Raw genomic sequence first — 17,632 nt, forward strand, 5'->3', positions numbered from 1 at the left:
CTGGAGTTTTTACAGCATTTTGCAACATCGTCATACGGCACTTACCAACTGCCTTAAGGTGCATTCCCTGAGTATAAACAAGATGAAAAAATTAACAGGAGGTGTAGCTTTGGCAAAATTAGAAAATAAACACAATAAACAGTAGCATCATCCATAAATGTTCTTCAGGTTGAGGTTGTAAAAGTGGCAGAATATCATCAGATGCCGTGGACGTAATGACGAATGCTCTGTAACATGTTTATATGAATATGAATGGAATATTCATGTAAACCGCACAATCAATACAATGTCTTATTCTCAAGGTGGTCAATAGTCAGAATATTGGTGACCTGTATATGAGTATATGTAATCACTATCAAATCCTATTTTTCTCTATTGTGATCAAATATTTTACTTTATTGAAAGAGTATGAAAATAGAAATAGATTCAAATACACAAAATATACAAATAATTTTTTTAAAAAAGAATCACTGTGTAAAAAAACCACAGACACACCCCACCCACCCAAATCCTCCTAGCCGGGCTACTGAACTCTTATAGAATATAATTGTAAAAGGTTTTTTGAGTTTGATTGAGAGTGAGGGCCAATCCTCTATAACGTTCCATGGAACCGCTAAGACTACGTTCACGCAGCGGGCCTAGGTGGCCCCAATCTGATATTTTTCCCCCATAAGACCCAGATATGATTGTTTAATGACAGTATGAACACCACAAATCACATTGAATCTCATCTTTCAAATCAGATTTGGGCCTCTTTCATATGCGGTTCTAAATCAGATACAGATTTGAATTTGTTTTTAAAATGCGACCTCAGTCTGAACAGCCATGTGACCCGTATAAGAGTTCAGTGTGACTTTTACGTCACTCTAGATCAACAATCCTCATAATTTTGTGCAGAGCGAAGGGTCGGTGGGAGTCACCCGGCAAAAACAAGCATGAATGACGGCTGCGACGGAAAGTGAGGTTTTAGACCTCATTAGTAATCATGATGACACGTCTGTACAAGCAAAACATTAGGGGTCGTATCATAACTGGTCTGTGTTTGAAAGCATATCAAGAGAAACATTAAACCATAAACGCTCACATCTATTGCCTCCATGTTTATTACCAACTTCTTCTCCTTGTTTACTTCTGTAAACAGCTTGCTGCGTGTCACGTCTTGTTGTTCTTCTGCGCATGCGGGTCACATCAGGGCCATGACCAGTTCACATTGGAGTCTGATACTGGCTACATTAAAAAAAATGTATCTGAACAGCCACATTAAGTAAATCAGATCTAGAAATTGAGCACTCAGGCTTGCAGTGTGAACGTAGCTTAAGACAACTCTTAAGTATACAATTTACAGATTCATCAGAAGCCAAGCTCGAAAAGAGCGAGTTATAACATGAGGGAAATGAGTACAGCACTATTTAGCTGAAGTGTGATAACTCTGTAAGCTAGTTTTTTGTTCTACCAGAGCAAACATGACTGTATTAGCAAATTTCCTGAGTGCAATTTTTTCAGCTAGAGTGCATCCAACATTTCATTTGCAAGGTGTTGAATCTTTTATTTCCCCTTTTCAAAAGTTGCATGCACTTGCTTTGAATAGTCTTTAAAACCTGATTAGTAACGAGATGAGATGTTTTCCCACCCAATGGCTTCGTCCTCGTCCATGTTTTCCTCCCGATCTGCTGCAGGCGTAAACTTCTGATGTAAACTGGATGGCTTTCCAGGGTGTCAAAGATATAAACAGGCTCATCCATCAAAGACTGATCAAAATGAGTGTTTGAGCATTTTTCTGCACTCAGCACTTGACAGATGTGAGTTGCATGAACAGATGTGCTGTTCAAAGTGGAGAAGATTTAATGATTTACTGCCCAACGCGGTGATGTGCTATGTTTTAGGCAACCCCGTTCTCTTAGTATATACTCTACGTCTCCATGTCAGTCGGTTTTTCTGACCTGCGCTCTGATTGGTTGATACCCCTGCATATTGCATAAAGCTGAGGATGTGACCCATTACCCATCTGTCATGTGGGAGTGTCTCATTGTCGCAGCTGAGACGGGCAAAAGGCTTATTAGGGATGTGAACACTGTCTCATTGGTTAACTCCTGCCCTCATAAGTATTCATGACTGCGAGCACACCTCCAGTCAGACTGGTGGTGTGATTCCAGCTGCGCTCAGTTTGATGGTCAAGTGAATCACCAAGCCGAGACACATTAGAGCGCCGATCATTAATATGCATCACACAGATGGCGAAAAGCACAGTCACTTTGCGGTATGGATGTCATAGATCCTGGGTGCCCCCACGATCGTGTTCTTAAAAATACCTGTTGTTGACGTTATATCTCATGTTGTCTTTCTTACACCATTGTCAATAACAGATGTGTCATTTTTTCTTTTTAATTCACGCGCTGAATCGATCCTCTTCTCGCTATGAGATGCCAGTGCTAACCACAGAGCTGCACTACTAAGATTTAATGACACTTTGCCTACTGCACCATGAACTGCTGACACTGCCCAAACACAGTGCTCCTGGTTTTCCTTGTGCCACATAATGATGAGACAAAGGTTGGACTTTCTGTATGTTCGTACAGGAACATACAGATGTTCATACAGATGTTCATACAGGATCTGTATATGAGCATCTTTTATTTGTTTGTGTGTGTGTGTGTGTGTGTGTGTGTGTGTGTGTGTGTGTGTGTGTGTGTGTGTGGTGTGTGTGTGTGTGTGTGTGTGTGTGTGTGTGTGTGTGTGTGTTTGTGCATGTATTGACGTGGGAGGCCCCTGTGCTGGGGGCCAACCTCATGTTTACATCACTTGTAATGAAATTAGAGCCGCATGGCGCCCACACTACAGGCCTCCACTGATCCTCTAATTCAATTACCCCCCTTATTAACGCTCAGATGGTGCTGGCTGACCAAGGACCGCACATTGCTTTTGCAACACACCATTCACTCAGCAGCCATTTCTGCTTCTCTGATGGACTGACAAGTTATAAATCATTGTCCTTCTAATGCACAGGGGTTATGCAGGTTTCTCCTCGATACAAATGTTTATGACTGCAGTTGCAGCCCCAAGTTTCTCCACTTTGATGGAAATGACAGATATAAAGGACATAATTTACCTGCTTACAATGTACAGCATGTGTAAGAATATTAAAGGATATTTTTAATTTTTTTCATCCACCTTGTCATGTTTCTGTTACATCTATTGTTGGTAGATCTGGAGTGATTTGCACTTTAAAATCTCAACTAATCTAGTGGTTGTTTATCTATCAGATGCCAGAACCTAGGGACTATCATGTGGAAAAACTTAGATTTGCCTAAATATATAAGCTATAAGTTGAAAATACTGAGGTGTATATGGATTGAAGTTCTAACTAACTTTTTATCAGATGTTCCACTGATATTTCTACCTCATGATCTGTTATTGAAGCCTCGCACCTTGTACACTTGACAGTAGACTTCAAAATGGGACCTCCTCCAAAGTGCTTCAAACTGACATAAGGGAATATGACTAATTGAGCTTTTATGGCCTGTTTTCTTTCTTTCTTTTTTAAATGGACCAAGGTAACATTCATCCGGGCCTCCTCCTTCATTACATGCACAGTCAGGCTGCAGTTTTCAAACAGAATAATGCAACATTAGCCAATTTTGTGCTGGTGATATTTTTTCACCATTTGTTTCCTCCCAGACACTAAACAGAGCTTTTCTTATTTTATAATAGTTTTGTACTACACTATTTATACATTTATACTACTACTATTTAAACTATATTATTTGATTAATTTGCTTACCCATGTAAATGGTTAAAATAAGTTTTATGTACTTCTGTGGTTGCTAAACTTACAGGCTAAATATTCAGATCATACTGTATGAAGAGCAGAAACAAATAACGAAGAAATATATATAATTTCTAACTCTTGATGGTGGCCCTCCCTTATCGCTTTACAATACGATGAATGCACTATAAATATTTGTCAGATATAAACAGAATGATACAGATAAATGTAATTTTTTCCACTGCTCCAGGAAAGCACTTAATTTTACACCCAGTGTTTTCTTATAGAAAAAGCAAGTATAATTAGATGTAACGGGTATTTAGAAAGGAGTGAAAAATGACTTCAAATTGTAATTTTAATATTTATGCTAATAATCAGATTTTGGTTTCAACCCTAATCAGTGTACAGAGAAAAAAAAATCATTCATTAGCAGTAAACATATTTTTGGCTGTCTTTTTTCCTGTCTGAGAGGCAAGGCTTGAATGTAAACTGCAAGACTGTGTTGCTATTGGAACAAGGCCCATTGCCTCTCTGCTGTAACAGGTCTGCAAGGAGCTGGCGGGATGCATGGCTTGATTTAACACACAGGGTGTCTGGTGCCAGCAAGCACGCCGACAAGGGCAAAAACACACACATACTCACACACACGCATACACACACACACACATGCATACACAGCACTGTATGTAGTCAATGGTTGGGCCTTTACCTCACCAGATAAGAGAACACTATGATGCTTAGATACAGTTTATCACAGCTACATCCGAAATAGCAGAGGCGGGGAGAGAGTCCTTTCCAGTCTCCTCCAGGGTCAGGTGTTTCTAAGCCTGCTGACAGCCACCACCTTCATCCACAGTCTGGCCTGTCATGATAGCCACGTGCTTTAGCAACACTCCACCCTGCCTGTAGTCATTCAGCAGTGGTTTGGTATCGTGTAGGGACAAATGCAGATTTGAGATAACATGCGAGTACAGTAATGGTAAATAAATCCTGTAAAATGACGCCCTGATAGGATCTTATGATGCTGAACTGAAGGGGACTTCATTAAAACTAGCGGCTGAAACATTGCTTCATATCACAGATTAAAACGCTGGTGCAAGTGTCTGAAGTTAAGCCGGTTAATGGGTTTATCACAGGTTTGCAGAATCCCCTGTCTTTTGACCCGCTTGAGTGCACGGCTGATACAATGAGGCTAAATCATCTCATGCCCGTATTCAGGATTTCAAAGCTAAATCTCTGCCAAGTTTCTTAATCTCTAGCCACTGCATTGAGTTTATTAAAATTTCAATCTGCTACAGGCTCCCTTTCTCGCCTCACAGGATGAATGTGCCCTTTTAATAATGTAACCGGTTTTAACAAGATTGTAAAATGTTCATCTAACTTTCATAAGCCCTGTTAGCAAAGTGACAAATTCATTTGATGGCAGGAATCACTTTGGCAGTCCCTCAGTTTTTAAAATGGGAACACAGTCAGTTGATTTGTTTTTTCTTCTCTCTGGGTGCAGCTCCGTGGAGACTGGAGAGTTGTGCCTAAGTTTACAGTAGCCTGGTGGAGAGGCTGGGCTTGTTGCTGTATCGCCCCCATGGCTCTGAAAGAGAGGGAAGTCACGATGGGGGAGATTTAGATTGGCCTTCTGGTAACTGATAGTGCGCCGCTGAACACTCCCCTTCTCCTCTGCCTCATCTATAATGTACATGAGTTACACAGGGCTAAACCCTGAAAACATAGCCTTTGCAGATGCAGCCACAGAATCTGCCACTCGATAATCCTTCTATGGCTGATGATCTCTCTCCCTCTGTTTTCAAGATCTTTGATACAGAATGTGGTTCTGTGATATTTGCTGATCAGGGTCAAGGTGGCGGGTTTTGCGATAGCCGCGGGCTGATTCAGTTTAGTGTGTATATGTGTGTGCTTCTTCTTCTCAGGAGTTGTTGGAGTAATGTGACCTTCACAGGGAGATTAGAATATGTAACATACATGCATTGATTTTTGGACAGGCCACTGGTATTTATGGACTCAGTCAGTGCATGGATATTGATACTCTCCTTCTAAAGAAAGACCTGACTTTGTGTATTTGTACACATGTAACAACTGAGTTAAAAGAATGTGAGAAAAGATGCCTGACGTAAAAGAGTAATTGGCAGCACATGTGTATTGGTAACCTAAATCTGCCTGTGACCCAGCAGCAGCTTAATAAGGTCATTCCCATGTGGTGGCTAATTACAATGCCTTTCATTGAAGTCCCCAAGCTGCAGGTCATGTAAAAGAGCAGTTTAAAGGGCCAGTTCAAGCCTAAAACAATAAACTTGTTTAACTTAAACCCAGTGTGCTGGTTATGTTTGGGGTTATTTTTAGCCATGCTAGCAGCCGGTCCACTTCTGTCCAGACTGAAATGTGTCATCAACAGTTGGATGAAAATGAACTTTGGTTAATGTCTCAACTGTCAACTGTGGATTGTCATAACATTTTGTTTAGATACTGAGCTGGAAAATGAGTCATGTTCCACTCTGTATTTACTTGTAATTTAGCTGTGGTTCAGGAGATAGAGCGGGTTGCCTGCTAAATGAAAGGTCCATGGTTCAAGATCCAACTGTCATTAGGCAGATATTGAGCCTCAAATTGCATCTGACAGCTGTGCAGGTAGAATGTGATAGAAAAAGTGCAGCACATTTTGGGGCTGTATGTTTGTGTGTGTGAATGTGACTTGTAATGCAAAGCACTTTGAGTGGTTGCTGAGACTTGAAAAGCGCAATATTAATAGTCTATCTACCATTTAATTGTTATTTCCACCGAGCACCATCAGCAGGTCATGTATACCGTGTATTCTCGTTAAAAACTAAATCCTTGCAAAACTAATGACATTTGCACCAACCTCAGAGAAAGACAGATGTTTGAATCTAGTAGTTCAGACTGTGGCCAACTTTTCAGCAGCAGCACTACAACATGGCCCTGTTGTTCTCTTCTTCACTGTATGCTGAGTCCACTCTGACCAAACATGTTTTTATCCATCCATTCCAATACATGGATCAATCAATTTTCCTTTTTTATCAGATTGACGGTTCAAGTTGCAAAAAATTACTTTTGAAGAGAGAGTTTGACAAACAACAAGAATCCTCAAGTGGAATCAAACCATACATGTCAATATATGGCATATGCTGTCATCACTAAGCCACCAGGACACCCCTATCCTTCCATTTGAGTCAGGTCTGATATACTGAGTTTTAGGCAATGGCTCCAACAATGCAACACACTCAGTGGGATTTGTTTTATGCTCATTCCTTTAAACACTGCCATTTATTATTTGTTCCTTTATTTCATGAATATGCAATTTTTTAACATGTTACAGGCTTTGTTTTGTAGACTTAGTGTAATTGTAAATCATCAGGAGGTGTTTGACTGTGCTCAGTCTAGTGGCCCTTAATTAGATTGGTGCCTGGGCGGAATTAAAGGCCACTGATGGCTGCCAGCATTTCTGCTGCAGACAGAGGAGCTGACTGATAAACCGGTCAGAAGAGCTGCATTGAGCTTTGTCTGTGTCTGGAGAGTTGCTACTGTTTCCAGCTATAACCCTCCCTTGCTTCCTGGAATTGCACCTTTGTCTCAGCCGCGAATGCTTGTTCAACAGAGCGTTTTGTTCAGCGGTTAGGCTTTTTTTTTCTCAGTGCTTCCTGTTCACTCTTAAGTTCAGACTCCTGCCTCTCGCTGCATTTTGAGATGCTGTAGTAAGAGTGAGGGTTTTGTTCTTAGTACGTACTTGGGGATGAGTGTGTGGGGCAAGTGGCCCTGACAGGCCAACTTGGGATGAGTCACACTGCTGACATGACTTTTTGTCCATGGAGTTCACCAGAAAAGGCCTGTTTTCTGGGTCATTTGCTTAGATTGCATCTCTACCCTTCTCTCGCTCTACTTCCCGGCCCCTGTTTTTATTTATATATATATATATATATGTTTTTTTCAGTCTTCTTAGGTATCACGCAGCTTTCCAGTGAAAAGAGACCCAACTCGGGAGAGTCCTGTGTTTGTGCTGATTAAAGCAAAATTCATCTTAAATATCCACTCTCGTTTTTGTTTATATTTAATTGAAATGTGAAAACGAGAACAAGAAGCCTTCTTCCCACTCCCAGAGCTGCATCTGAATGTATTTGGCAACTTAAAGAGAGTCAGAAACGGAGCGTTATATGCTACCAATTACCAAGAACTGAATATCCAAGTTGCATTCCCTAAGAGAGTAAAAGAAAAAGCAGAAAATAGCTAGGATGCATTTTTTACACTGTCTAAAGAAGCATTTTAACCATTGCTGAAAACAGACTATCCTTTACGTTTGAAACTGTTATGCCGGCCTTAAATTCATATTAATTTACTGTGTCAAACACTCTTCTTATCACTCAGTCTGTGATGTTGTATTATTGAGCAGCTGGAGCTCTGGCAGCGTGCAGTAATTTAATCAGCAGGCTTGGATAGCAGCATGGACTTCAGCTGAACTAGGATCAGGTTGCAGACTTATGCTGCGGTATCAGAATTCTGTGAAGAGAAGTCCGTCGATCCTGCCACCACTGCTACAGTCTGGAGGAGACTCACGGGGACTGAAACCTTCAATTTGTTACCCACTGCTTATCTGGAAATGAGGGAACTCGTCTTTAAGGCTTGCACCGTCTCTGTGTGGGAGAGGGTAAGACCAGGCTGCTGACAGTGCACTGTCGAAAATAACCTTTGTACAGTTTGGGTGAAAACATTTCAGGAGGTCGAGGGAATGTTGTGTCTGATAGATGTTTTTACCCTGTCTCTGTGTGTCAGCGTCAGATTTTCTGCTTACTTGCTTTTTTTAACAGTTAATCTTTCATTATACAAATGGAATTACTGGAATCGTGCTGTAACAGTTAAAAGTTTCAATTTTTGTATTGAAGTCATCATTCCTTTGACTACAAGTGCTTGTTTATTCAAATTCGCCCTGCAAATTTGGTTTGTACAGTAATTCATATAGTAATTCTGCAAGTGTTTACTTTGGAAAATATTGACTTTAATGTAATTTAGTCTCATTTGGTTGTAATATTTACATAAAGGCTTTGAGGAACTGTGGCACTTTGAGAAAGTCTTTGCAAAACCATGCACAAATGGGCAGATCCCAGGGGGCAAGATTAGGGTTATTTTGGCTCGGATTATACACCATATGATATATGTTTTGCATTATGTGCAGATTTTACATGAATTACCTGGACAGCAACTAAAGCCAAAGATGTTATGTTTTTGTCTGCATTTGTTTGTTTGCTCATTGGTAGGATTAGGCAAAAACTACCCAACTGATTTCCATTAAATTTTGTGGAGGGGTGGGGCATTTAAAAGAAGAACCCATAAAATGTTTGTGAGAATCCAGGATCTCTTTCCACCTTCTTTAACATTACGAGAATGGTGTGTTTTTCAATACTTTCATTGATTTCTCAGAGAATAATGAATTGATCTTAAATTAAAGAAGAAAAAACTGACATGTTTAGGGGAAAGATATTTTGGGGTTTGTGATTTGGACACAAAAATCTGGATCTAGTGAATTTAAATGTGATTTAATAAGGGGGGCGTGAGGTGGAGGTATGTTCTCCACTGGCTGCTGTTCTAGCGTTCATAACGTTTTGATTCATCAGATTACTTTTCTTTTTAAAGTAATGACGTGAATTATCTTTTTGTTGGTAAAATTTCGGAATGAAAGGTTTTGACTTTAGTCGTCTCATTTTATCTGACAGTCCAAAAATAATCACTATACCAAAAAAAATCATATTGGAGAAGCTAGAACCAGAGAATGTTTGGAGTTTTGCTTGATAATTGATTTAATTGATAAAACAAAACTGGTAATTGTTAATTAACATCAATTAATGAAGTCATAACTTTAATTTTGAAAATAATATAATAATTTTCTGAATTTGTTCTGAAGAGAATTTTACACTCCCCCTTACACTCTTTATCTCTTAACACCTTGGGATCTACAGAGCTGCGTGCAGGCCTGACTTCATTACAGAAACATGACATGGAAAGTCTTAGGCTCTCCATTGTGGCTTTGGACCAGGCTTTGAAATCCTTAGTATTTGAAGCTTAGATCGTTTAGTAAGCAACATTGGATCTGCATTGCTGAGCGACTGTTACATAACACAGAGTCAACATATACATTCCCCAGCTGGAAGTCCCTCACCTGCTGCTGTGTGATATTGGTGGTAGATCCAAACCCTGATAAATATGCTGAGCATTTGGCACTTCCCTGTTACATTGCTGCCATAAGAGCTGTCCTCAACTTAAAGAATGCCTCTCCTCTCTTCCCCCCTCTCTCTGCACTGATGATGACTCACACTCCAACACACCCTGCAGAGAGAGAGAGAGAGAGAGGTAGAGAGAGAGAGATGTGCTCTTTTATGTGGCTCTTATACACACAATACTTGTTCATGTGTCCTGCTTTACCTCCTCTGTTTCTCTGTCTGTTTACAGAAATACCTGTACTCATCAGTATTCCCTCTGGTTCCCTGCAGAGTGGAAATGCAGCTGGTGTTTTTGCGCTGCTTAACCCTTGAGTGCAATTTTGCATTTATTCTGGCAACCAGTTCTCTTATCTGCATCCACGGGGCCACAGGCCCACATTTACATTCATCAGATGAAGTTAATACCTTTGAGAAGGTGACGACAAACTCTGAATCATAAAAAGCACAAATTGGAGGCATTAGTTTAAACGAAGTAGTTGCATGCCAGATCAAAGCATTGGCAAGAGTTACATCCGTAAAGAGCCGGGTGGAAAGGTGCCATTTATAGGTTGTCCTCGTGATCCCCTTACCATAGGCCGCCCTCCAGTTAGCGGGCTAACATTGGGTGACATTTGCAGTGATGCTGAAGTCCGGCCTGCACGTGCTGCAGTGCTGTAGGTCTGCTGCCCTCAGGATTTTGCTTCTCTGGAAATAGAAAAAGAGCAAAGAGCGCAAGCATGATTAATGGCTATGTATGTGCAGCAGAAACACAACAGGCCTGTCTGCCGCCATTTCCTAACGCACGGCCCCACAGGCTGAGAATTACATAACAGATCTGCTTAGATGCTCATGCTGATTCTTAATTGCTTTAGTTTGGGTATTGTACGTGCATGTGGCTGCGTGGCCTTATGTGACACTGTGTGTCAGGTGGGATCACAGTAATAGTTTCAGATTTGGAGTGGTTTGCCCTGCAAATGGGTCCCTCTCCTTTTATTTACCTTGCCCCCTATTTGATCTCTAAGGACTGTCTTGAGAAGTAATGTTTTATCTCTCCCTCCTCGTGCCAGTCTGCACTCTTTTTTTTCTATTAGGAATCTGCTATTTTTAGCACGCTGTGTCAAAACATGACTGTCTCATCCTGTGTATGTATGTGCTCACTGAAATAACTTCCCTTCCCCAGAAGGCTTGAGTGGTCTCTTCAGCTGCATGTGCTGGAGCCCTGTTTGCTGTGCTTCACACTGCATGCAGACCCATTACGCAACGCTGTGAATCAGCCGCAGGGCCACCGGGCCAGAATGGCGGCCAGCTACCAATCACTCTCCCTCTCATCTTCCCTTTCTTTCCTGTTTTCATCTCTCCCTCTTTGGCTCTATGTTTTACCCTGAGCCCCTCCTTTGTTCCTTTCTTAGCTCATGTTATTCAAGGTAAAGGAGGATGCATGGTGCATTGATTTGTTTGTATACCAAATTACAGCAGTCTGTGTTAGAGGGAGTTGGTAAAAGCTGTGCATGGCCGCTGGCATGCAGAGTGGGTCTCTCTCAGTGTACTGGAGTGTGAAGGCAGGTCAGCAGAGGCCAGCAGAAGAAGAGAGGATGATCTGTCCTTTGTTGTCAGTGGGCTTCCTGCGTACCCTGCCTCATCTTAATGCAAAGTGGAGGCTTGTATTTTCAGAAAGGATGTAGTCTGCAATAGTCCACTAAATGTTTGATCTACCATATTGGACAGTGCTCGTGGCAGGTTGAACAGAGCCTTGAATGTGCCTTGAATTCATAATAAGCCAAGTGTAAGGTGAAGTTTATTATGGTATTCCCATGAAAAATATACTGTGGTTTGGTTTTCCAAAACGTACTCTCTCATTCCCTGTTTTGATGATGGTGGTGGAGAGCGCTGTCTTAACACATCAGGCCAATATCTCCCATAGGTGTTCAACTGGACTAAGATCTGGTGACTGTGAAGGCCATAACATATGAATCACATCATTTCAGGCTTTTGAAATAATTCAGTAACCCCCCACATGCCCTACGAATGGGGGCATTGTCATCATCCTGTTTTTCCTCAGATTGTTTCATTTGATTTGTCACCCATCTGTATTTTTAAATTAACAACAACAAGTTAAATTCCTGGATTCAAAAGTGAAAGTACAAAAAGGATCAGCAATTACAATAATTACAGCAATTTTTCAACACATACATTTGAATAAAGAATGGCCACTTTCAGAACGTTAAATTATTGATCCAATGTACCAAGGACACTGAAAATCCCGGATACTGATTTGTCTGTAAGGTTTGGATTTGAAATCAGACACCTGTTTGTCACTAGGTCTAAATTAATGAGGTGGTATTAAACTGTTGGAAGCTGAGCCTCAGCTACAAATCAAAGAACTAGACTGTGTAACAACTGAAAAAAGGATGAATCCCAATGGGAATTGAAACGGCTTCGTATTTGTCATGCAGACTGCATTTCTACAACCAGCTGCTGTTAGCTTAGCACAACGACTGGAGTAGGAACAGGGAAAACAGTTATCCTGGCTTAAGTGCATTAATTAATACTATTAATCTGAAGTGTAAAAATCACAAGTGGTGGTCTGCCAATACCAGGATAGCTGTTTCCCTCTCTTTGCAGTCTTTGTGCTCATCACAGCTAATGGACTGCTGGCTTCATATATTTACTCACAAATGAGTGATATTTATCATAGCATCTCAGTGTTGGCAAGTAAGCTAATTTCCAATAGACAATTCCTTTAAGTTTTAATAGTTTAGTTTGAGTAGTAAGTGCTCAATAAACCATGATCTTTTGCAACACACATAATAATGAAGAGATTAAGTTCTGTAAATTAATAGCACATTATGCTCAACATCCAGCCGAACCTCAGATATCAGCTTTTCACTGAGACACTATGAAGCTAGTGGTAGAATCTCAAGTTAGATTGAATTGAAGTAGTGTGAGTTTGAATTTCATTAACAGAGACATTATGTTGAACAAGACACACACATGACAATCTACACCCATATAAAAGTGCGGTCCATTTCAGATTGTACAGAAAAATTTCAGATGTGGATTTTTATTCTTGTGAAGAAATTAGTCAGTAAGTTTAAGTTAAGTCACTGTAAATTCTGCATCAACTTATATGTTAATGTAAAACGGCATCTGTTTTGCTTTTTTTTGCAATTTTATTAGTCTCTTCGGTTTCAAAAGAAAAACTTCTGCCTTGCCAGCACAAATGCTATAGTAACTGCTGATGGGTACAATGGGTACTATATGGCTTTTTTGCAATGTGTATTCACTGATTAAAGCAACCATCAAACTGTGAACATTGTATTTTTGGTTTGGTCCATGCAAAAGAATGATGCGATGCCTTTGACTACTGAAACATGCTTGTTGTGAACAGTGCTTTGAAACATACCAGCAGCGTTACTGTGTGAAAGACGTATGTGATGAGCTCCTGTGAGCGTAAACTGCTGGGGTCAGTACTAACATTGGCTCTGTCCCCTCCACACCAGCGTCACTCAGCCCCTGCTTAGTGGAGGCAGCAGAAATTGATGGGGGTTACAGTTGTGTCCTTTACACACACACACACACACACACACACACACACACACACACACACACACACACACACACACACACACACACACACACACACACACACACACACACACACACACACACACACACACACACACACACACACACACACACACACTACACTCTAAGTCCTGTCCACTCTGTCTGGAGGTCTCCAGGTACATGGCGGGAGGAAGCATGAGATTATTGTGGCTGTTGACACAGCTCCAAATTGTCCTGATAAGTGTTTTATTTTTGTCCGCTGTTTGTTGAATACAGAAAAAAACAATAACTTGAAAACAGAAAAGCCTGTTATGACTATTATTATTGACATAAGACATTAGTGCAGCCTTTCTCTGCCTCCCACCCACTTGTATGATTTGAAGCCTTCTGAGTAGATTTTTCCTAAAGCAAGAATCTAAATTGCAGTCCTTTTTTTGTGCTGCCAAATGCTCAAATTGGCGTTTATAGTGATAGAAAACTAGAGTCCTATGATTGACAGGTCCGAGTGTTGTTTATCTGCTATTTATCCTCTCCTGTGTGCAAGAATCAAAGTTCTGACAGCCCTTCTCTGATCCCTGGATGAGGACTAGCGAGCATATTGACAATCAAGCCTTGTGCAGCAGCAGCCGCCATCTACTCCAGGCTGTTGTTTATATGCTAATGCTGGTTTCTGTCACTCCTGCACAACTGACTTTCTGTTATCCTGTTATTTGAGCAACTTGGACTTCATATGCATTTTCATCCCTTATCTGTAAGTTCTTGATACCTGCTAAATTTTGTTTACCAGAAAAGGTCCATTGATTACAAAATTTACTTCACTGTGGCTTCTTGGGAGCTGAGGCCGAAAGAAAATTTGTTTCAGATTTGCAGCTCTTATTTACCCTGGAGTTACAGAGCTCTCTTCTGTAAAAATAAGCAATTTGTTTTCAATTGAGCCCCAGCAGGGGCACCTCGTCATTTGTTCCAAGCTAGTTCCAAACTATAGCTGTGTGACCAGTGTCTGTGGGTGTATGTGAAAGTTAGGGTGTACATTTTTCTGATATGCTCTCATGTTTTAATCCTCATGTTACATTTTTTTTTTCACATGTAAGGGGTATGGTTATATCCTAAATTGTATGTAAAGATGGACAACATGGCTGCTCAATCACCACCTGCTGACTAGCTGCAGTATAGGAAATAAACCCTGCCTCCTCCATGTTAATGGTAAAAAAAAAGTTACAGGTCGCATTATGTTTTCTAATGGTTTCAGTCTTTAAGGTAGTTTTTGTCACACTGATGTTTGTTCAATTTCATATTTCATTTGGTTACATTTAGGTTTAATTGGTTATTTGTTGCAAAGAGAATGGGGTGAAATGTCAAGATTGACAGAGACCGATAATGAGATTGGTAGAGCGTGTGTTATAAGATGGCTACCTTTATCGACTTTGGCTCCAAATACGCAAGATGATGGTGTTCGCAATAGTTTCATTTATGGATAGTGGACATAGTCAATGTATATATACAGTCTATGGGTTAAATGTAAGGCAATGTAGGTCATTTGGTCCAAATTTTGTTGGAAATATGTAAACATCTTAGATGGAATACCACACATTTTTGTACAGACATCCAATGTGCTGTGACTTTGTGTAATAGCAGAGTAGAGGTGTCTGGCACATCACCACCTACTTCCATAGTGTATGGAGAAAGAAAAAACTCTAAAGAGGCCAAAATTCCAGCAAACCCTGCAGTATATAGAACCTCTTTAGTGTTAAACGATGAAGGCTACTGTTACTCTGTATGTCTGATCTACTTGTTGTCTTCCATATTTTTATTTACCTTCCTGCCAGGACTGTTTTCCGATCGTTCCTGTACACATTGCTTTGCAAACATGAAGGTAATAGTTGTAAATCAAATTAGTGTGCATCCATTAATGGTGTTACTTAGTTTCTCTGTCTGACCACTTGTACGATTTGGCACTTAGATGCTGTGGGCAGCAGGTCCTCTGTTTAACTACTCAGGTAGTGACCAGTAATTGAGTGTCCTATAAATTGGCAGTGATGGTTAAAGAGTGTTCCCCCAGATGGGAGGCAAAGGCGTCTGTTTCTGCTGCGATTGTGCCAGACTCCTGTGGGGTGAGAGCCTCGCTCTTTATCTCCTCCTAGGCACCACCTGTCTCCGATTACTGGGCACAGGATCTCCTCACCCAAACCTCAATGTGAAAACTCTTCATATCAGAGGCTTTCTGGTTTTGTTGAGGCCAAAAGCCAAGTCAGCCTTGTCGATAAGCAGATGATCCTACACTAGGCCAAACCTGACCTTTCTCTAGTTTTCCTCTTTCTCTGGCATTAAAGGTAGAGTTGGTAATCGTGGAAATCTAACGAGAAGGCTACACTTTGAAAATATGCAACCAATATGTCCCACCCCTCCTTTCGGCCCTCTCGTCAAAGCTACGCCCCCAAAACACATGAATGCGCTCTTGGTACTGGCTCACCAACTTAGAGCTATCATCGTTTCTTCAGCTGTGTATGCTTCTCTACGTTTTTGACTCGTAAAGACTCTGGTCATGCGCAGTGAGAGCACAGCTAGAGTGTTTGCAGGCAGTGATAGGTATGTCCTAAAAATGGGATGTAAAGAGGATTTTCACAAACAAGATAAAAAGGTGTTTCAGAAACAATTCACCAACTCCACCTTTAGAGCCATTAAAGGACACCTCTTTGGGGCCAGATTGACTGCATTTTGTGGCAAATACTGACGATTGGACTGAGAGAGGGACATCAAAACCTGATGCTTAAGTTCAGAAGTAAAAGCCACCATCAAGTTCTCCCCTTTGTTGAGGCACATAAAAGGTACAGTGTATTCATTATAGGGGTTTTGCAATCTGGAGAGCAAACTTATTAGTCAACAGCTGCTGCAATGTAGTTAATGAACGGAAAGGCAAAGGAGAGCTGTTCCCTGCATCCAGTACAGCTCCTCCCTGTAGAATGGAGGAGCATATGTCCGTGGCTCTGGCTCATGATCAAAGTGAGAGACAAGCCCCCTCAGCTGGGGACAGCCCCCTTTGCCTCCAACAGCCTGTGCTCTCACTGTGTGACGATTAAATTAGCGACGGCCAGTGTAGAATTAGCGTTTAAGAGTTTATCATTACATTCTGTTGAATTGAACTTTAAACTGAGGGGAAAGACGGGGGGGGTATAATTCTTTGCTGGTCAATGCAGATTGCAGTTCAGTGTCTGCTGCTCTGATGCCATCAGAAGTGTTATTGCGGTGTGACACAATCAAGCACAGCATGTAATGCAGTGGGTGGAAAAGGAAGGGAGTCCCTGTGCTCCTTTGACTCCTCAGTCATTTCATAAATTACAGGTGTAGGTGTATGGAATTATTGGATGTAATTGTCACAGCTGATGATGGGCCTCTTTGTGCCAAAGGCTGCACCCGTTTGAATGTGAAGGATCGCTGTATATACCTCGTAATTATCAGTTTGAGTCTACCTTGACCTTTCATAGGTCAATCATTTTGCATTACCAGGGACATCAGGATAACACTGGATCACAACAAATGGGACAACATGTAACATTTTGTGTTATAATCAGCTTATCTGGTCGGGGCCTAAGCGTACAGGCAGCCTGATTCGATGTGAATTCATTTGATCACGGAAGGTTTCCGAGATTCCCTTCCTCTGTTTCCTTCTGAGTGAGTGGGGCCGCAGATGTGAGAGCACCAACTCCCGGCAGAAAGAGAGCAAGTGAGTCTGCCAAAGTCACGACAGCATGAAAGGAAAGATGGCTTCTCTTTTTACTTTTGGGGCCTTTTTCTTATATGTCTGGTTCAGCTTGTTTTATCTGTCGAGTAATTTATACTTTTTGCATTTTTGTATGTTGCAAATATAATTAGATAGGATGAAGTTTGACCCCAAATGCCTATAGTTTAACATTTTCAAATTTTTACAGTTCAGACACATAATGAGATCAATTGTGTGGCTATTTGATCTGACCTAATTAAATTATTTCATAACTTTTTTTAATGTATATTTCATTTTTGTTTGCCTCAATTAACCTTTTGGTTAACGATCGCAAAATATTGATTACATTTTTGATATAGTTTGTAGGGT

General features: G+C 40.9%; 1 protein-coding gene across 24 annotated transcripts in view; it reads left to right on the plus strand.

Moving 5' to 3' along the window:
• Positions 1–17,632, plus strand: part of rimbp2b (RIMS binding protein 2b) — a 91,444-nt gene that overhangs the window by 18,270 nt on the left and 55,542 nt on the right. The window contains exon 1 of one of the 24 annotated variants that reach the window (XM_035165431.2): positions 8,281–8,432. The exons of the other annotated variants lie outside the window; for them this stretch is intronic. Coding sequence (XP_035021322.1) covers positions 8,385–8,432 — 48 coding nt within the window. The 5' untranslated portion in view covers positions 8,281–8,384. Of the gene's footprint in view, positions 1–8,280; positions 8,433–17,632 lie in introns of those variants that run through there. 24 annotated transcript variants of the gene reach the window in all.

Source organism: Hippoglossus stenolepis, chromosome 9 (assembly GCF_022539355.2).
Source record: "Hippoglossus stenolepis isolate QCI-W04-F060 chromosome 9, HSTE1.2, whole genome shotgun sequence".
Taxonomy (NCBI): domain Eukaryota; kingdom Metazoa; phylum Chordata; class Actinopteri; order Pleuronectiformes; family Pleuronectidae; genus Hippoglossus; species Hippoglossus stenolepis.